Source organism: Salmo salar, chromosome ssa04 (genome assembly GCF_905237065.1).
Source record: "Salmo salar chromosome ssa04, Ssal_v3.1, whole genome shotgun sequence".
NCBI classification, from domain to species: Eukaryota; Metazoa; Chordata; class Actinopteri; order Salmoniformes; family Salmonidae; genus Salmo; species Salmo salar.
In genome coordinates this window covers 41,937,222-41,958,705 of record NC_059445.1, presented here as the reverse complement: position 1 = coordinate 41,958,705, position 21,484 = coordinate 41,937,222, and the positions used below count along the sequence as shown (strand labels likewise).

Genomic DNA, 21,484 nt, shown 5'->3' with positions numbered 1-21,484 from the left:
GACATGACGTGCAAATGAGCAATAGAAAATCGATCGCGCAAATGTCACCATTCCTAATTTTTTTGTGCAGGTGTCCCGTGCCGCCCTCGGCAAGATGCCGCCCTGGGCAGCTGCCCATGTCGCCTATACCTAAATCCGCCACTGGCCAGGAGAACGCAACATCCCCGAATGTATAGTGCCAACTGTAAAGTTTGGTGGAGGAGGAATAATTGTCTGGGGCTGTTTTTCATTGCTTCCCTTCCCTTCATTCCAGGGAAGGGAAATCTTAACGCTAAATGATTCTGTGCTTCCAACTTTGTGGCAACAGTTTGGGGAAGGCTCTTTCCTGTTTCAGCATGACAATGCCCAGCATTCACAAAGCAAGGTCCATACAGAAATGGTTTGTCGAGATTGGTGAGGAAGAACTTGACTGGCCTGCACAAAGCCCTGTCCTCAACTCCCTCAAACACCTTTGGGATGAATTGGAACCCTGACTGTGAGCCAGGCCTAATCGCCCAACATCAATGCCCAACCTCACTAATGCTCTTTTGGCTGAATGGAAGCAAGTCCCCGCAGAAATGTTCCAACATCTAGTGGAAAGCCTTCCCAGAAGTGTGGAGGCTGTTACAGCAGCGAAGGGAGGACCACTTCCATATTAATGCCCATGATTTTGGAATGAGATGTTCGAACAGCAGTTGTCCACATACTTTTAGCCATGTAGTGTATGTTGCAGCATTAGAGCAGGACTAAAAGCAGAGTAATAAGCTGTGCGTAATTAATTAAACTCACCCAGCTCTCCCGCAGCGTTGCGGCCGCCCACGGCATAGAGGTGTCCTTTGAGAGCGCTGAGGTGGAAGAAGGTGCGTTTCTCGTTAAGGCACGCCACCTGCATCCACTTATTGTAGCGCGGATCGTACCGGAACACCGTGTCCACCGCCGTCTTGCCTTTGGTGTCATAGTTGCTCTGGCCTCCCACCACGTAGAGGAAGTTTCCGATGACGGCAATTCCGTGCTGGTAGCGCGGGGCGTCCATGGGCGCCAGCGCCTTCCACTCGTGGGCCTTCTCGTCAAACAGACGCAGCTCCTTACTGACCACCAGCTGCTGGCGCAGGACGCCGCCCAGGGTGACCAGGTGGCCGCTGTCTGAGCGGATGGCCGTCCTCTCTGACTGCATGACTGGCTGCATGTAGGGCATCATCTGGTAGTTACTGGCCTCCAAGAGGAGGTTGACGCATGTGTTGTCGGTGCGCATAAAGTCCACAGTCTGCACGTGGTTGATGAGCTCCTGGGGGTTCATGAGGGGGAAGCGGATGTTCTTCATAAGCTTGGGGGCGTGGTCCATGCGTCCGTCCTCATAGCGGAGCCAGCGGCATGCAGCCTTGAACAGATCCAGCTCGCTGCAGTGCTTCAGACTGTTACTGGACAGAACGAAGGCCAGCCGCTCAAAGGGCAGCTTGACAAAGTCCCCCGTGCCCAGCAACGAGGGGAAGTTCTTGAGGATGAAGTTGTTGACGTATTTGTCTACCTCAGTGAGATTGTATGCGTTAGCGATGCGCCCCACCTCCACACAGTTATCCAGGGACACCTGCAGCCAAGAAAGGGAAAGCAGTGAGAAGCAACCACTTGTAATCACACACAAACTTTTGCTTAGACCCATGGTTTTTACCTGTGGTCTAAAATGGCTAGCAGCTAGCTTTTCTCAAAGGCCAACCTGGCACAATTAGCCGTGTTACTGAGGACTACCAGCGGAGCACATAATTCTATCTGGTAACAGAATCAACCTATCAGAGACCTTACACGGCAGAGCCACCATCCAATCACATTTGTTAAACTGGTCAACTTGGCCACCAGAGTGATACTAGGTCTGGGAAATTGCTAGGGACCTCACGAAACCAATTCGGGGTAAGGTTTTTTTTTAAGGAGAAAAAGCTCCACTGCAGGTCCCAACAAGCGAAATAGGGCAAATGTGACAAAGTAGCAGATTATAAAAATGCATCCAAAACCTTTTTTAGGTGTACACGTCCATTTATGCTAACAATATGCAATATATGATTATTAGGACATAGCAGTGTGTTTGTGGACAAGACTGAAAAGTTGCTCCTTATTGAATTAATTCTTAATCTTTATTGTCAATGTGTTGACTGTACTTCCCTTCTCAACACACTAACCCAATTAATATTTAGAATGAAAACATGTTTTTACATCCAACGGGGGATTCAAACCTACGCTGCAAGTTATGTAAATTGTCAGGAACTAGGCACTCTACAACGAGAACTATTTGGCCAGACACATTTCCATACGTGATCTACTATGATCATCAGAACGTGTCAGTGGACTTCTGGTAAGGGCGCTTTCCTGAAAACATGTTGGATCACGTCCAACTACATCTAAGAATTGAATTGGCTGATATGGAATCTGTTACAGGATATAATTATGTGCTCAGCTGGTCATCCTCAGCATCGTGGATTATGCTAGGTTGGCCTATGAGAAAAGCTAGCCACTAGCCATGTTAGACCAGGTATAATAAATCTCAGGTCTAACAAAAGTTCACGAGTGTTAGACCTGAGACAGTGCATTCATCCCAATGCAAGTCCACATGTAGACATTAAAGTAAGCAGTTGAGTACAGTAGCCGGGGGCATCTTAAACTGCTGTGTATAATTCCCCTGGCTGGTTCTGGGGGGGCTGAGCAGGCTGTATGAGCAGGCTGTATGAGCAGGCTGTATGAGCAGGCTGTATGAGCAGGCTGTATGAGCAGGCTGTATGAGCAGGCTGTATGAGCAGGCTGTATGAGCAGGCTGTGTTAGGCTCCTTACCCCAGATATGAGAAAGACCTTGCAGAAGTCGAGCACAGGGAGGATCTGGAGGAAGCTGGCAGCCTCCAGAGTGTCCTGCAGGTTCTCCATGTTGAGAGACAGCTTGGCCGTGTAGATGAAGTCTATGATCTTCTTCAGGCCTATTCGGTTGACACCATGAAGTTTGATGCACATTAAATCCTGTTCCTTCATTCCACCTGCGTGATGAGAGAAAAGACTTAACATATTACATAAAGTAGGGATGTGCATCTATCCCTTTCAAGATTATTTGATACGTATCTAGATACATGGGCTCCGATACAGGAACGATACGTTATAGTTTAAAATTATTAGGTGCGATTTGATTTGTTGCATAAACACATTCATTTTCCCATTCTAAATTCGAGCTCATGAGCTGGGCCTCTCTGAGCTGGATGTGTCTGAGCCGACTTCTCTGTGTGCGTGTTTAAATGATGTATGTCTATGGTGTATACTATGTAGGCACCTGATCTGAGCTGTAAGGGAGGCTAGGCATCTACCACCCCACTACCACTATCAGATTGGGGTGCCTACAATTCAAATGACAGTTGTCTCCGGTAGCTTACTTTTATTCCGGTAAAGCACAGTTTTTAACAGTGCATACAGTGCCTTCAGAAAGCACTCACACCCCTTGCCTTTTTGCACATTTTGTTGTGTTACAGCCTGAATTGAAACTTTATTAAATGTAGATGTTTAGTCACTATACCCCATAATGTCAAAGTGGAATTGTTTTTTTGAAATGTTTACAAATTAATAAAAAAATGAAAGCTGAAATGTCTTGAGTCAGTAAGTATTCAACCCCTTTGTTATGGCAAGCCTAAATGAGTTCAGGATTAAAAATGTGCTTAACAAGTCACAATAAGTTGCATGGACTCTGTGTGCAATAACAGTGTTTAACATGATTTTTGAATGACTACCTCGTCTCTGTACCACACACATACAATTATCTCTGTAAGCTGCATTAGTTGAGCAGTGAATTTGAAAAACAACCCTCGCAAAGAAGGGCAACTACTGGTAGATGGGAAAAATGAAATAAAAAGCAGACATTGAATATCCCTTTGAGCATGGTGAAGTTATTAATTACACTTTGGATGGTGTATCAATACACCCAGTCACTACAAAGACACAGGCGTCCTTCCTAATTCAGTTGCTGGAGAGGAAGGAAACTGCTCAGGGATTTAACCATGTCCTTAACAACTACAAGCATACCCATAACATGATGCAGCCACCACTACGCTTGAATATATGGAGACTGGTACTCAGTCATGTGTTGTATTGGATTTGCCTTGTTGCTAACAGGATGCATTTTATTCTGTACAGGCTTCCTTTTCACTTTGAAACAGTTAGAGTTTAATGACTGTGATAGGCGAAAACTGAGGATGGATCAACAACATTGTAGGTACTCCACAATACTAACCTTATTAACAAAGTGAAATGAAGGAAGCCTATACAGAATAAAAATGCATCCTGTTTGCAACAAGGCACTAATGTAATACTGCAAAAATTGTGGAAAAGCAATTCACTTTTTGTCCTGAATACAAAGTGTAATGTTTGGGGCAAATCCAATACATCACATGACTGAGTACCAGTCTCCATATTTTTAAGCATAGTGGTGGCTGCATCATGTTATGGGTATGCTTGTAATCGATAAGGACTGGGGAGTTTTCAGGATAAAATATAAACTGAAAGGAGCTAAGCACAGGCAAAATCCTAGAGGAAAACCTGATTCAGTCTGCTTTCCACCAGACACTGGGAGAATTCACCTTTCAGCAGGACAGTAACCTAAAACACAAGGTCAAATCTACACTGGAGTTGCTTACCAAGAAGATGTACATACCCCAACCAGAAGCCATGGATTACAGGCAACATTCGCACTGAGCTAAAGGGTAGAGCTGCCGCTTTCAAGGTGCGGGACTCTAACCCGGAAGCTTACAAGAAATCCCGCTATGCCCTGCGACGAACCATCAAACAGGCAAAGCGTCAATACAGGGCTAAGATTGAATCATACTACACCGGCTCCAACGCACGTCGGATGTGACAGGGCTTGCAAACTATTACAGACTACAAAGGGAAGCACAGCCGCGAGCTGCCCAGTGACACGAGCCTACAAGACAAGCTAAATCCCTTCTATTCTCGCTTCGAGGCAAGCAACACTGAGGCATGCATGACAGCATCAGCTGTTCCGGACGACTGTGTGATCACGCTCTCCGTAGCCGACGTGAGTAAGACGTTTAAACAGGTCAACATACACAAGGCTGCGGGGCCAGACGGATTACCAGGACGTGTGCTCCGGGCATGTGCTGACCAACTGGCAGGCATCTTCACTGACATTTTCAACATGTCCCTGATTGAGTCTGTAATACCAACATGCTTCATTCAAGCAGACCACCATAGTCCCTGTGCCAAAGAACACAAAGGCAACCTGCCTAAATGACTACAGACCCTTAGCACTCATGTCCGTCGCCATGAAGTGCTTTGAAAGGCTGGTAATGGCTTACATCAACACCATTATCGCAGAAACCCTAGACCCACTCCAATTTGCATACCGCCCAAACAGATCCACAGATGATGCAATCTCTATTGCACTCCACACTGCCCTTTCCCACCTGGACAAAAGGAACACTTATGTGAGAATGCTATTCATTGACTACAGCTCTGCATTCAACACCATACTACCCTCAAAGCTCATCACTAAGCTAAGGAACCTGGGACTAAACACCTCCCTCTGCAACTGGATCCTGGACTTCCTGATGAGTCGCCCCCAGGGTAGGTAGCAACACATCTGCCACACTGATCCTCAACACTGGAGCTCCCCAGGGGTGCGTGCTCAGTCCCCTCCTGCACTCCCTGTTCACCCACGCCTGCATGGCCAGGCATGAGTCCAACACTATCATTAAGTTTGCAAACGACACAACAGTGGTAGGTAGGCCTGATCACCGACAACGACGAGACAGCCTATAGGGAGGTCAGAGACCTGGCCGGGAGGTGCCAGAATAACAACCTGTCCCTCAACGTAACCAAGACTAAGGAGATGATTGTGGACTACAGGAAAAGGAGCACCGAGCACGTCCCCATTCTCATCGACGGGGCTGTAGTGGAGCAGGTTGAGAGCTTCAAATTCCTTGGTGTCCACATCAAAAACAAACTAGAATGGTCCAAACACACCAAGACAGTCGTGAAGAGGGCACGACAAAGCCTATTCTGGGTCCTGAGATCCTCAAAAGGTTCTACAACTGCAACATCGAGAGCATCCTGACCAGTTGCATCACTGCCTGGTACAGCAATTGCTCGGCCTCTGACCGCAAGGCACTTCAGAGGGTAGTGCGTACGGCCCAATACATCACTGGGGCAAAGTTTCCTGCCATCCAGGACCTCTACACCAGGCGGTGTCAGAGGAAGGCCCTAAAAATTGTCAAAGACCCCAGCCACCCCAGTCATAGACTGTTCTCTTTACTACCGCATGGCAAGCGGTACCGGAGTGCCAAGTCTAGGACAAAAAGGCTTCTCAACAGTTTTTTCCCCCAAGCCATAAGACTTCTGAACAGGTAACCAATGGTTACCCAGACTATTTGCATTGTGTGCCCCCCCAACCCCTCTTTTACGCTGCTGCTACTCTCTGTTTATCTTATATGCATAGTCACTTTAACCATACCTACATGTACATACTACCTCAATTGGCCCGACCAACCAGTGCTCCTGCACATTGGCTAACCGGGCTATCTGCATTGTGTCCCACCTCCCGCCAACCCCTCCTTTTACGCTACTGCTACTCTCTGTTCATCATATATGCATAGTCACTTTAACCATACCTACATACTACCTCAATAAGCCTGACTAACCGGTGTATGTATATAGCCTTGCTACTCTTATTTTCAAATGTATTTTTTACTGTTGTTTTATTTCTTTACACACACACACACACACACACACACACACACACACACACACACACACACACACACACACACACACACACACACACCTACCTTTTTTTCACACTATTGGTTAGAGCCTGTAACTAAGCATTTCACCTGTTGTATTCGGCGCACGTGACAAATAAACTTTGATTTGATTGAATGTTCCTGAGTGGCCAAGTCACCATTTTGACTTCAATCTACTTGAAAATCTGTGGCAAGACCTGAAAATTGTTGTCTAGCAATGATTAAGAACCAGTTTGACAGCTTGAAGAATTTTGAAAATAATCAATGCTAAACAATCCAGGTGTGGAAACCTCTTAGAGACTTACAGGTACAATCACTGCCAAAGGTGATTCTAGCATGTATTGAACTCAAGGGTGTGAATACTTATGTAAATTGATTATGTCCGTTTCATTTTCAATACATATGCAGACATTTCTAAAAACATGTTTTCACTGTCATTATGGGGTATTGTGTCAATTTAATTATTTTTGAATTCAGGCTGGAACACAACAAAATGTGGAATAAGTCAAGGGGTATTAATACTTTTTGAAGGCACCGTAGATAACAATAACCTAACAAATGACATCAACTTTAAAACCCCAGTATCATGCAAGCCATTTTAGCATGCTGAAGGTGCCGCACAGATGTGCAAAATCAGGAACAACGCGCCAAGCTGTGCACAGTGCGCACTTTGACTAGGCTACTGATATTCCATAGGGTTGTTTGGCATGCAAAATGACTTGTGAATCAGTGACTGTCAAAACAGTTACATACTTATTTTGACACTAAAGAAGAGGACGCATCAGTTGTCACAATAGAGATATTTTCAGAAGGTAGAAAGAAAGCAATACGAGTAGAAATAAAATGTGGATCGGCAATTCGTAACGTTTGAATACATTTTCTGACCGTTGCATGCTACATTTGGATCAGTTTGGGATCCGCGAACTGATGCAGTCGTGTCTAAAACATCAAATCAAATTTTATTTGTCACATACACATGGTTAGCAGATGTTAGTTAATGCGAGTGTAGCGAAATGCTTGTACTTCTACTTCCGACAACGCAGTAATATCCAACGAGTAATCTAACCTAACAATTTCACAACAATTATCTTATATACACAAGTGTAAAGGAATGAATAAGAATATGTACATAAAAAATATATATGAACATTTGAATCAGGGAACGATGTGTATCGGTGAATTGTTTACGTCCTTAATATAAAGGCATCAGTCAGAGAAAAATGTAATAGCATTCCATAACGGAATGAACAGACACCATTCCACTGAGCTTTCACATACCTACCCTTATGGCTGCATGTAAAGGAAATGTATTCACCAAAGCCTGGAGACTATTGTATAATTTAACCAGAGAGGGCTGTGGGTTGCAGTGAAAAGCCTTTGCTCAGCATCTGCAGCAGAATATTATTACCGGCTTAAACAGTGACCTCACTTCCCTCTTAATAAGGCTAGGGGGCACTATTTTCACGTTTGGATGAAAAGTGTGCCCAAAGTAAACTGCCTGCTACTCAGGCCCAGAAGCTAGGATATGCATATAATTTGTAGATTTGGATAGAAAACACTCTAAAGTTTCTAAAACTGTTTGAATAATGTCTGAGTATAACAGAACTGATTTGGCATGCGAAACCCCGAGCACAATCCATCCAGGTCAATCTGTTTTCCATTGGTTTTCTATGGTAAGCCTGTTTTAATAGAAATATGCTTGCAGTTCCTATAGCTTCCACTAGATGTCAACAGTCTTTAGAAATTGGTTGATGTTTTTCTTTAGAGAAATGAAGAAGTACGGCTATTCAGAAGAAGGGTCCAGCCTAGTGCACTCTAATGTTTTGTGTGCGCGACCTGGAACGTGCTTCACTTTGTTTTCATCCGGTATTGAACGCAGTTTATCACGTCTTAAATTGTATCGATTATTTACGTTTTAAAATACCTAAAGTTGGATTAGGAAAGTTGTTTGAAATGTTTGGATCAAGATTACAGGTAACTTAACCTCTCTGGGCTAGGCGGGACGAATTCGTCCCACCTACGTAACAGCCAGTTGAATCCTGTGGCGCGATTTTCAAAACCTTTGAAATGCTATTACTTCAATTTCTCAAACATATTACTATTTTACAGCTATTTAAAGACAAGACTCTTGTTAATCTAACCACACTGTCCGATTTCAAAAAGGCTTTACAACGAAAGCAAAACATTAGATTATGTCAGCAGAGTACCAAGCCAGAAATAATCAGACACCCATTTTTCAAGCTAGCATATAATGTCACAAAAACCCAGAAGACAGCTAAATGCAACACTAACCTTTGATCTTCATCAGATGACAACCCTAGGACATTATGTTATACAATACATGCATGTTTTGTTCAATCAAGTTCATATTTATATCAAAAACCAGCTTTTTACATTAGCATGTGACGTTCAGAACTAGCAAATTCCCCGCAAACTTCCGGGGAATTCGCTAACAATTTACTAAATTACTCACGATAAACGTTCACAAAAAGCATAACAATTATTTTAAGAATTATAGATACAGAACTCCTCTATACACTCGATATGTCCGATTTTAAAATAGCTTTTTGGTGAAAGCACATTTTGCAATATTCTAAGTACATAGCCCAGGCATCACGGGCTAGCTATTTAGACACCCGGCAAGTTTAGCACTCACCAATATCAGATTTACTATTATAAAAGTTTGATTACCTTTTGTTGTCTTCGTCAGAATGCACTCCCAGGACTGCTACTTCAATAACAAATGTTGGTTTGGTCCAAAATAATCCATCGTTATATCCGAATAGCGGCGTTTTGTTCGTGCGTCCCAGACACTATCTGAAATGGTAAATCAGGGTCGCGCGCATGGCGCAATTCGTGACAAAAAAATCGAAATATTCCATTACCGTACTTCGAAGCATGTCAACCGCTGTTTAAAATCCATTTTTATGCCATTTTTCTCGTAAAAAAGCGATAATATTCCGACCGGGAATGTCCATTTAGCTAAACAGAGGAAAGTAAACAAAGCTTTCGGTCGACGCGGGCACGAGCCTGAGTCTCACAGTACTGTAACCAGCCACTACCCAAACGCGCTACTTTTTTTCAGCCAGAGCCTGCAAAGCCACGATTCAGCTTTTTACCGCCTTCTGAGACCCTATGGCAGCCGTAGGAAGTGTCACGGGACAGCTAAGATCCTCACTCTTCAATAAACAGAGACAAGAAGAACGACACCTTGTCAGACAGGCCACTTCCTGCATGAAACCTTCTCAGTTTTTTGCCTGCCAAATGAGTTCTGTTGTACTCACAGACACAATTCAAACAGTTTTAGAAACTTTAGGGTGTTTTCTATCCATATGTAATAAGTATATGCATATTCTAGTTACTGGGTAGGAGTGGTAACCAGATTAAATCGGGTACGTTTTTTATCCGGCCGTGAAAATACTGCCCCCTATCCCAAACAGGTTAAGACCCTAAGGATTGATTGTAAACATCGTTTGACATGTTTCTATGAACGGTAATGGAACTATTTGACTTTTTGTCTCTGGTTCTGCGCTCTCGCGTTATGCCTTTGGATTAGTGACCTGAACGCGCGAACAAAACGGAGGTATTTGGACATAAATATGGAGTATTTCGAACAAAAATAACATTTCTTGTGGAAGTGGGAGTCCTGGGAGTGCATTCCGACGAAAATCAGCAAAGGTAAAGGAAGATTTATAATACTAATTCTGAGTTCAGTTGACTCCAGAACTTGGCGGTTAACTGTATAGCTTGCTTTGATGGCTGAGCGCTGTACTCAGAATATTGCAAAATGTGCTTTCGCCGAAAAGCTATTTTAAAATCTGACACAGCGGTTGCATTAAGGAGTAGTATATCTATAATTCTTTCAATAACTGTTGTAAAGTTTATGATGAGTATTTTTGTAAATTGATGTGCTCATTCACTGGAAGTTTTGGTGGGACTACATTTTCTGAACATCACGCGCCAATGTAAAATGGGGTTTATGGATATAAATATGAACTTTATCGAACAAAACATACATGTATTTTGTAACATTGAGTCCTGGGAGTGTCATCTGATGAAGATGATCAAAGGTTAGTGATTCATTTTAGCTGTCTTTCTGGTTTTTGTGACGCCTCTCCTTGCTTGGAAAATGGTTGTGTGGTTTTGGTGTCACTACAGACCCCGGTTCGATTCCAGGCTGTATCACAACCGGCCATGATTGGGAGTCCCATAGGGCGGCGCAGAATCGGCCCAGCGTCGTCTAGGTTTGGGTTTGGCCGTTGTAGGCCGTCATTGTAAATAAGAATTTGTTCTTAAATGACTTGCCTAGTTAAATAAAGGTTAAATAAAATAAAAAAAATTAACCAAAAGTGCATCTGGGTTGAATAAATCACAATTAAAGCAGATATCTGAATTGGAAATGTTAACTGCGTTCTCAACAAACACTCTTCAGACCAGGTAGCTATTACTCTTTCCAAAGTCAAGACAGAACTTAAGTTATTGATAAGACAGAGAGCAGAGTTTGCCATCCATCAAATTAGACTCAACCATTACTTCCATAGTAATTGCCCCAGTTGTTTATTGGCCAACAAGATACGCAGTAATGTTCAATTAGCTGACATAGCGACTATTGAATATGAAACAGGGGAATTACAATCAGAACCATAGTAATCAAAGATTCTCCCGCTTCTATAAAGAGCTGTACACCTCTGATTGTAAATCCACTCCATGCCAGACTAAGCCCTTTCTAAAATATTAAGAAATCCTCTTTTCTCAACAGAGGAAGCAACTTCGCTGGGAGCCCAAATCTCTCTCTTTGGTTACTACATGATTCCATATGTGTATTTCATAGTTTTGACGTCTTCACTATTATTCTACAATGTAGAAAATAGTAAAAATAAAGGAAAACCCTTGAATTAGTAGGTGTTATAAAACTTTTGACAGAGAGAGAGAGAGAGAGAGAGAGAGAGAGAGTATATATATATATATACACACACACACACATACTTAAAAAATATATTTTTGACTTTCTTTGCTTTCAGGCCCACGAGGGAGGGGTTGTATGTGGAGGGTTTTCTTTGGCCGTCGGGGGGCTAGCAGGACGGTGGGGGGTTTGGATGACTGAAAAGCAACCCAAGTTACTATGGGGGTGGGATGGGGTGTAAAACGTGGTTTCCGGGAGTTGGGGGGGGGGTTGGATGGAGACATGTTGCCTGGGTGGGGTTGGGGGAATGGGATGGGAGGTTAAACCGAATTTTTTTAACTCTATGTATTTCTTGCTTTAGTTTTTATTTTGAGTAACAGTCCACGGGTACATGTTATTTAAACTGAATATATTAATTGAAATGGTTTATTTTCATGAACTGTTTAATTTCAATAGGCGAACAACAAGTGGCAACCTAGCTAATACTTACTCACAAGGATTCCTAAATCATTGCTAAGAATAATGAAAATGACTGCAGTTTCTACTGGTCATTGTTTTCAGGCTGGTTGTATTGGTGATAGCTAGGTACCAAGCTAAAGCTAGCTACGCCAGAAGTTGCGGTTGAACAAATTATGCTTTATTACCAACGCGGTATTGTAAACACCTTGTTCGTGGCCGGTATTTGCTCGTTTGCAGACTTTTTGTACAGCTTTGACAGTGCTACTGTATCTTTTTTGTCACGCAAAGACCCAAACGGCATTCCATAGTATGTATGTCGTGAAGCTATTAATGTTTAACTCCGGTAGGGCAACCTCTGAAAAATAGCGCACTTGGTAGTGTGTACCGGTGCTCGACCAGTCAGCGAAAGCCAACATAACCCACGACAGAGAACGATTGATTGTCAAGGGCAATGAATTCCATTATCTTGGTTTTAACGGATGTTGTCTCGCTGAAATGTTCTTACTCTTTCAAATGACTGCTCGATCCACACAGCAGACATTGTGGGCTAGGTTAGGAATGCTGTGTTGCACGTGTAGCGCAACATTTTACGTGGCGTCATTACGTCATATATAGGTATGCACGGTAGCTTTGACATCGGTTTTTAACATCGGCATTAAACTAGACATCGGGCCGATACCGATGTTGCCATTTTTAGCTAATATCGTCCGATTCCGATATGTTCACCGATATATCGTGCATCCCTACTTTACACACTCGTACCTGTACACGGGCTGAAAATTGCAGAATCGGACACTAATAAATGCTTAAATTGGAACGCAGTGGCTGTACAGTAACATGCTATACATGACGTCAGAGCTCAGTGGCTGTACAGTAACATGCTATACATGACGTTAGAGCTCTCGCTCTGCGCTCCACAGCGCTGTATGGGTTTTGACTGACGGCCGTTTTGAACTTGACCACCACACGCGACAAGAAGTTTCCCGCATCCCTCCCGCTAATTGGGCAAGTTGAGCAAATTGTTTTTTGTCCCTTTCAATTGCTACCATGATTATGCATACACTTTTCATATTTCTTCTGTAAGAAACATTTCAATTTAGCCCTATACGTTTAGGGCAATTCCCACGAGTGTAAAAGGTTAAATCAACCATAAATCCCCTTGTGACGGGGAATGGAAGCTTGTTGTGTGCAACAGGGAATGGCAATTGAACCCAAGCTTCACCCCAAAAAATGTACTGCTAAAACATTTCTTTATCCATGGGTAACAGGGTTTACGTGTTATGCTTTTGACCCGCTCAGTTTTCCACCACAAAGCACTACAAAATGTTCCAAAAGAGTAGAACCAGCTTTTCACTTAGCTGTTGAATCTTCCTAGAAGTGACACAGGGTTGATGGAGGGACATGTCAAAATGCTGATTTATTGAATTCTCTATGTCGTCTATATTAAAGGGCACTTCATTTAATATAACAGGCTTTTATTAAAATTCAATATTCGTGCAGAATTTCTCTTAAAATATAAAAGGGTCGCAAAAGGCACTCTTTTCGTGGAACGACCCATCCATTTAATCTCAACAACACATCTGAACCTCCCAGATAGGCTACATGCTAGTGGAATATTTGTTTAATAACCACTTACAGGCATTGAGTCTGTCCTATTTTAGATTGTTAAGAAGAGGACATATGAAACTGTTGAAGGATATTTACCCTCACTGCATCTATCCAAGTCGTTTCTATTTGCGTCAGGCAGTTACTAAGCAACAACAAGATGAAATACAGAAATGCATTCTGGGAATAAAAAAAGCATGTTCACCTCAGTGATGAATGCAATAGTTGTGATGTCTTATGAAAAACAAAACTTATTACTTTTTTTTTTTAAAAGCACAAGGCAAATCAAAACCTTAACCCCTTGGGAAAATGACCATGTCTAATTCAAGTTATGGTAGCTTATCAGAATGTAGAGATGACAGGGAAAGTAAAAAGCAGCATCTCAAATCCTGGAGGATTCACGCTGTGCTTCAAGATAAGGAGCACTTTGGGAGAAGACAACCAGACAACACAATGCTATCAGCTGCAGAGCCACAGAGTAGAGATTGATTGATGGATGCGTGACAAGCAGGCTAATCCTCTGATTACTCAGTCTGTTAATCAACATTAAACACAGTATGCGGACATCTCATCCCATGCATGCAGCTGTGGGTCAGTGAGAGGTGGTGAGAGAGATGGAGGCATAACGACTTACCTGTGAACATGGCTTTGAAGTAGTCGCTGGAGGAGGCCATCATGGCGCGATGCACTGGGAAAGCTTCGTCTCCGTCCCCCGCCACCAGCGTGACATCACACAGTAATCCCTCTATCCTCAGCTGGTCAAATCCCTGGGAGGGGGAGAGAGAGAAAGAGGAGAGGCCAGCCTGTTAGAGAGCTGCTCTGTGAGGCCTCCCGAGTGGCGCAGCAGTCTAAGGCACATAGGGGAGGGTTTGGCCAGACGGGACTTCCTTGTCCCATCACGCTCTAGCGATTCCTTGTGGCGGGCCGGGCGACTGCAAGCTGACTTCGGTCGCCAGCTGGATGGTGTTTCCTCCAACACATTGATGCAGCTGGCTTCCGGAAGCAGTGCGGCTTGGCAGGGTCGTGTTTCAGAGGACGCATGGCTCTCGACCTTCACTTCTCCCGAGTCCATAGGGGAGTTGCAGCGATGGGACAAGACTGTAAACTTCCAATTGGATTCCCACGAAATTGGGGAGAAAAAGGGGTAAAAAAATGAAAAAAATATACAAATATAAAATAACAAAATAAATGTTTTAAAGAGAGCGCTCTGTGTACTGTGTGGAGAGACCATGTCTGTCCTGAACCAGATTGGTATAAGGCCTGCCCAGACTGGTACACTGAGAGGTCAAAAATGTATACCAAAAAGTAATTATTTGTCTATCTTTATACAAAGAATAAAAATGTATACCCCAAAATGTTTTTTTTTTTGTGTCTATCTTTATACAGAGAATGTTACAATATGTTTGTAAGTTCATATTCTGGTTTAATAAAAATTATTGGTAGAATAATTTTGGGTAAAATCAGCCAAATACATACATCTTAAATTAATTTCCCGCAAAACTATAATGCTCACCAGCCTTAAAAGCAATATGTAGCAATGCTATTACATTTTCTACTTGTGTTTTTAAGCCCAGTGTTCAGTCACAGACTGAGGTCCCTATAAAGAACACAGTGGAGTCCAACAATGGCATCACTTTATGTGCATTGACGACCCTCACTGCTTAATTAGCATTCACTTAAAATGGTCAACAGTCGGTGTTTCCCACACATTTGAATGATGTTTTGCTCCCATGCAGCAACCGCCTGATGAGCATGTTAGCAGATGTAGCACTGAAAGTAGAGTCTTCTCTTGGCAAAATCATTTCTAGAATCCTATCCAGGCGTAGTTACAATATGTCCAGAGAACAACAGAAAATAGATGGGCTATAATAGATGACCGCTAACAAGGGATAGCAATATGTGCCTTTTTCTAATGATCCAACAAGCTTTCAAATCATAACTTTGAATTTATCTCAGTGATAGTTGTTATTAAACTCTGAAAATGTTCAGCCACGGACAGTTGGTAGCAAGCCGACAGCTGTCAATGTTGTCAATCGATAGAGAAACCTTGCAGCGACGACAGAGATTGTGCCAATCCTATTTTCTGACTTGAGCAATGTGCTGAATCACACCTATACACCCACCCAGTGCTGTGTTCCTAAAATCATAACTTTGAATTTATCTCAGTGATAGTTGTTATTAAACTCTGAAAATGTTCAGCCACGGACAGTTGGTAGCAAGCCGACAGCTGTCAATGTTGTCAATCGATAGAGAAACCTTGCAGCGACGACAGAGATTGTGCCAATCCTATTTTCTGACTTGAGCAATGTGCTGAATCACACCTATACACCCACCCAGTGCTGTGTTCCTAAAAAAAAAATTCAACACACTCTTCAACAGCAGGTATAAAAACTATTCACCAGTTAAAAGGCTATTACACTGGTGAATCAGGACCTTAGAAGCACTCTGCCTAACAACACGTCCACACAATCATACTAACAGGTAGTGGAGTACACACAGTGTGAACAGGTCGCACATTGATGAGTCCTGTAGCTTTCTGCCAGCTCCTGCCTGGCAGCCCCCATCTCTGTGACGACCTTCACGTGTGGACAGAGACTGGCATGGGCCAGGCAGGGCACGGTGCCTGACTCACTGGTGCTGATGCTTCATCAAACAGCTGGAGCCCAACATGCTGAGCCACTGTCTGTCTGCACTGAAGGAGTCACTACCATCGCTCTGTCATCCCCTTCAAAATCACAGCTAACTAGCCTACATAAATAATAAGGGATTTCATCTCCATTTCAATTGTCATCACATTTTCTTTTTATCCTCTTATATGCCGAAGGCATCTTGTTCTATGCTTGCGATGAAAAAAGTAGGCCATTTCAACTAGAGGGAACAACAGTCATTTCCAATATTTTCATTCAACTTCATGAAAGATATCCGTTTGACAACTCTTTGTCGAGAACATAACAGTTTTCAATGTTCTTAGAACATAATTATCTTCCTCCGCAGTGAATCAATTGAATAATTCACTGATCATTTTCCTCAACAAATGCAGCAGATAGGTTTGAAAGACAAGTCTTATCTCTTAGACAGCTTGCACACACGACCATGATTCATTTCACTGTTTACGTGCTTTGCCCTCCACGCGCATCGCATCCTGACTTTAGATGTGCCAGTGATTAGAGTGGGAGAAACCTTTATTTTTATAACATTGGTTGGTTTTTAAATGGGATAGTGAAGGCTAAAGCCTGATGTGCTTATAACAACTTAGACATTAGTTGTAAGAATTCCAAAATATTAGGTAGAGCAAAGGAAGAAATGTGTGCAGTGTTTGAAGATTGCAAGTGAGAAGGAGAAACGAGTTGCACACAATAGCCTAGTCGAGATTGTTTGAGACAGATGCGCATGATTGTTGCTGCACATCGTTGAAGATCTGCACAGGAACAACTTTTATGTGTTTTAAAATTGAATTTTGAACAAAAAACCTGATTGAAACAAAAGCAGGGTAATTTGTGTAATTTTTTTGTGTGTTCAGAAATGTCTAGATATTTTTTTGAGTTGGGTACAGGCCCTTAGTATCTTTGTCTGGCAAAGTTTCCGACGCCCTACAGACATATTCAGGTCCATAATTATCAGATGAGCAAAAACGACTGCATAAAATAAATGCAACTACTGAGCTATATTATATGCAAATTATTTTATACTAATACAATTGCTCAGAGAAAGCAATTTTGTTTAACAAGTAATTTTAGAAAAATCGAAAAAAGATAGGGGTGCCAATAATTTTGACCTCTATCTTCATTACTCTAGCACCCTTCCATTGCGAGGAGAATGCCCTCTTCAAACCACGAGTTTCAATGGGGTTCAAAGTCTGGACACAGAGATGCATTATTTTTTGTTGTTGTCAATTAACCATTTCTTGGTGGATTTTGATGTGCGCTTGGGGTTATTGTCTTGCTGGAAGATCCACTTGCGGCCAAGTGTCAGCCTCCTGGTTATCTTGTCTAGTGTCAGCAACAACGCTGACACTAGACATCCAAGTATATCGGACCAAATTATGAAAGACAAGAATTGTACTTTTGAATTCCGTAAAGTCAGCGTGGAAGAGGTGAAAAAATGTATGTCTATCAACAATGACAAGCCACCGGGGTCTGACAATCTGGATGGAAAATTACTGAGGATAATAGCAGACAATATTGCCACTCCTATTTGCCACATTTTCAATTTAAGCCTACAAAAGAGCGTGTGCCCTCAGGCCTGGAGGGAAGCTAAAGTCATTCCGCTACCAAAGAATAGTAAAGCACCCTTTACTGGCTCAAATAGCCGACCAATCAGCCTGTTACCAACCCTTACCAAACGTCACGGAAAAAACTGTGTTTGACGAGATAAAATGCTATTTCACAGTAAACAAATTGACAACAGAATTTCAGCATGCTTATAGGGAAGGACACTCAAAAAGCACAGCACTTACACAAATGACTGATGATTGGCTGAGAGAAATTGATGTTATGGCTTTACACCCACTGCTATAATGTGAATAAAGAGTTACGTGTCTAACAGAACACAGAGGGTGTTCTTTAATGGAAGCCTCTCAAATATAATCCAGTTAGAATCAGGAATTCCCCAGGGTAGCTGTTTAGGGCCTTTGCTTTTTTACTAATGACTTTGAGTAAAGCCAGAGTTTCTATGTATGCGGATGACTCAACACTATACACGTCAGCTACTACAGCAACTGAAATGACTGCAACACTTAACAAAGAGCTGCAGTTAGTTTCAGAGTGGGTGGCAAGGAATAAGTTAGCCCTAAATATTTCTAAAACTAAAAGCATTGTATTTGGAACAAAACACTCACTAAACCCTAAACCTCAACTAAATCTTGTAATAAATCATTTGGAAATTGAGCAAGTTGAGATGACTAAACTGCTTGGAGTAACACTAGATTGTAAACTGTCATGGTCAAAACATATTGATGCAGTAGTAGCTAAGATGGGGAGAAGTTTGTCTATAATAAAGCGATTCTCTGCCTTCTTAACACTATCAACAAGGCAGGTCCTACAGGCAATAGTTGTGTCACACCTGTTCAGTAGTGTGGTCAGGTGCCACAAAAAAGGACTTCAGCGATTTCTCCTCGCTGAAAGTGGAGGAGAGATTGACTTCGTCACTACTTTTATTTATGAGCGGTATTGACATGTTGAACGCACCGAGCTGTCTGTCTCAACTACTGGCACACAGCTCGGACACCCATGCATACCCCACAAGACATGCCACAAGAGGTCTCTTCACAGTCCCCAAGTCCAGAACAGACTATGGGAGGCACACAGTACTACATAGAGCCATGACTACATGGAACTCTATTCCACATCAAGTAACTCATGCCAGCAGTAAAATTAGATTAAAAAAAAACAGATTAAAAAACACCTTATGGAACAGCGGGGACTGTGAAGCAACACAAACATTGGCACAGACACACACACAATAACATACGCACTATACATACACATGGATTTAGTACTGGAGTAGGGGCCTGAGGGCTCACAGTGTGTTGTGAAATCTGTGAATGTATTGTAATGTTTTTAAAATTGTATCAACTGCTTTAATTTAGCTGGACCCCAGGAAGAGTAATGGGGATCCATAATAAATACAAATTCAGGTGGAATTGTATGATTTTTTTTATTGTTTTAATGTAAAACGGATTTAAACATTAAGACATTCTTCCCATAAAATTTGGACAAATCCCTAGTCATTAACTTTACCCAGTACCAGGACATTTTAGCCAAAAACCTGGTTGCCTCTGCCAGGAGGCTGACACTTGGCCGCAAGTGGATCTTCCAGCAAGACAATTGCCCCAAGCATTAAAAATAAACATTTTGCAATGGCCATCTCAGTCTTCGGACTTGAACACCATTGAAAACCTGTAGTTTGAATTGAAGAGTGCAGTCCATAAGAGGAGACAAATGATATCAAGGACCAAGAAAGATTTTGTATTGAGGAATGGTCTAAGATCCCTCCCAATCTCATAAAACATTTTAGAAAAAAGGTGCCAATAATTCTGACCCCTCTCTTTGAGATTTTGTTTTCTTACTTGTTAATAAAATCTTTCACTGAGCAATTGTAATAGTATAACATAATAATATATCTATAATTTACAACTCAGTATTTTAATTACTTTATTCAGGCTTTTTTGCTCATTTTTATAAAGGCTGACAATATTTATGGACCTGCCTGTATAGCTATCATTTCAATCAATCACAGGACCTCTGAAGGCATATTAAAATTACCCTGGCATATTTCATTATGGCTTTTAAGAGGTTCATCAATCTGTCCATCCTTCCCAGCAGCACCATCTCTCAGTCTCTCTCCACTACTACTCACCTGAAGGACCACTGAGCTGTGCGTGTTGCTCGTAAAGAAGCGAGTGTTTCCGGTTTTTGAAGCCTGTAGGTGGGCAGAGATGCCCATGTCACCACACCCCAGCGACACTTTCATGTGAGGGTCGTCGTCCTCCACCAGGGATCTTTAGGGGGAGGCAGAGGGAGGGGAAAAGAGAAAGAGGAAAAGAGGGAGAGGGGAAAACGGACGTTTAATTACAATCATGCAGTACAAGCACGGATATACATTAAAATCAACTCATTGAGTGTGTTTTGTATGCAGATTCACTAGCCTACATGATGAGAGAATCTTGAGATTTTCCTGATGATTCATGCACAGCGGCTGAGGAAAGGGGTTTTAGGAAAAAGGTCAATAAATACACAGCACAACAAGGGGAGAGCTTAGCTAAGACATTTGCATTCTCCTAATCAGGCACATAGAACATGAATTAAAATGTCTACATTAACACCAAACAATACACAAGTACGCTCACACACACCTGAAAATTGTGCTTATATACAGGGATGTAAGGACAGGCAGTCACACTACAAGGCAAATGTAACCACGAACTAAGAGTAAACATCCCCAGCCGGGCCCCTCCCTGCAGCAGACCTCATCATGCTCTCATTGGGACTGTGAGAGAATGACACGACTCAGGCCAATCATAGCAGTGTTCTCACCTCCTCCTCTGCCACATTACACTGGTGCTCTATGCCAGGGGTTCCCAAACTCTTTTTAATTTGGGACCTACCAATTGAGGTGTCTTGAGTCGCGACCCACAATAAAGTTTGAGCGGTGAAAAAAAACATACACAGACCAAAGAATAAGTAAACAATATCATCATGGCACCAGAGAGAAGGTTTTGTAGTTTTAAAGCACATCTTTCTACAATTCTATACATTTTGCAGTGGCTAATACTGTGTTTTTATGCTTAAATATTATAAAATCAATAGGGGCCTCATTGTCTAGCTTTTTTGTTGTTGATTGTAAGTTCTCAAAGAGCTATAGCTAAGCTATTATAAAAATATATATCTATTTTTTTAAAGTATTTATTTAACTAGGCAAGCCAGTTAAGAACAAATTCTTATTAACAATGACAGCCTATATATAGGTCCATTATCATTTCTACATACTTTAGATTTGGTTTTAGTTTTAAGTTTACACTGAAATCATTTTTTTCCCCTCCCGAAAATGTGTGTGTGTGTATTACACACACACACACACACACACACACACACACACACACACACACACTACCAGTCAAAAGTTTGGACACGCCTACATATGCAAGGGTTTTTCTTTATTTTTACATTGTAGAATAATAGTAAAGACATCAAAACTATGAAATAACACAGAATCTTGAAGTAAAAAAAAAAAAAAAAAGTTAAACAAATCAAAATATATTTTATA

General features: G+C 42.1%; 1 protein-coding gene across 6 annotated transcripts in view; it reads right to left on the bottom strand.

Moving 5' to 3' along the window:
- LOC106603113 (kelch-like protein 13) overlaps positions 1-21,484 on the bottom strand; it is a 108,293-nt gene that overhangs the window by 21,648 nt on the left and 65,161 nt on the right. For 5 of the 6 annotated variants that reach the window (XM_014196352.2, XM_014196357.2, XM_014196353.2 and 2 more), the window contains 4 exons: positions 20,078-20,219; positions 14,355-14,487; positions 2,795-2,991; positions 769-1,564 (listed from right to left, as the gene is read on the bottom strand). In XM_014196352.2, coding sequence (XP_014051827.1) covers positions 769-1,564; positions 2,795-2,991; positions 14,355-14,487; positions 20,078-20,219 — 1,268 coding nt within the window. Of the gene's footprint in view, positions 1-768; positions 1,565-2,794; positions 2,992-14,354; positions 14,488-20,077; positions 20,220-20,370; positions 20,417-21,484 lie in introns of all 6 variants that reach the window. The other variant, XM_014196356.2, reaches the window with a different exon arrangement.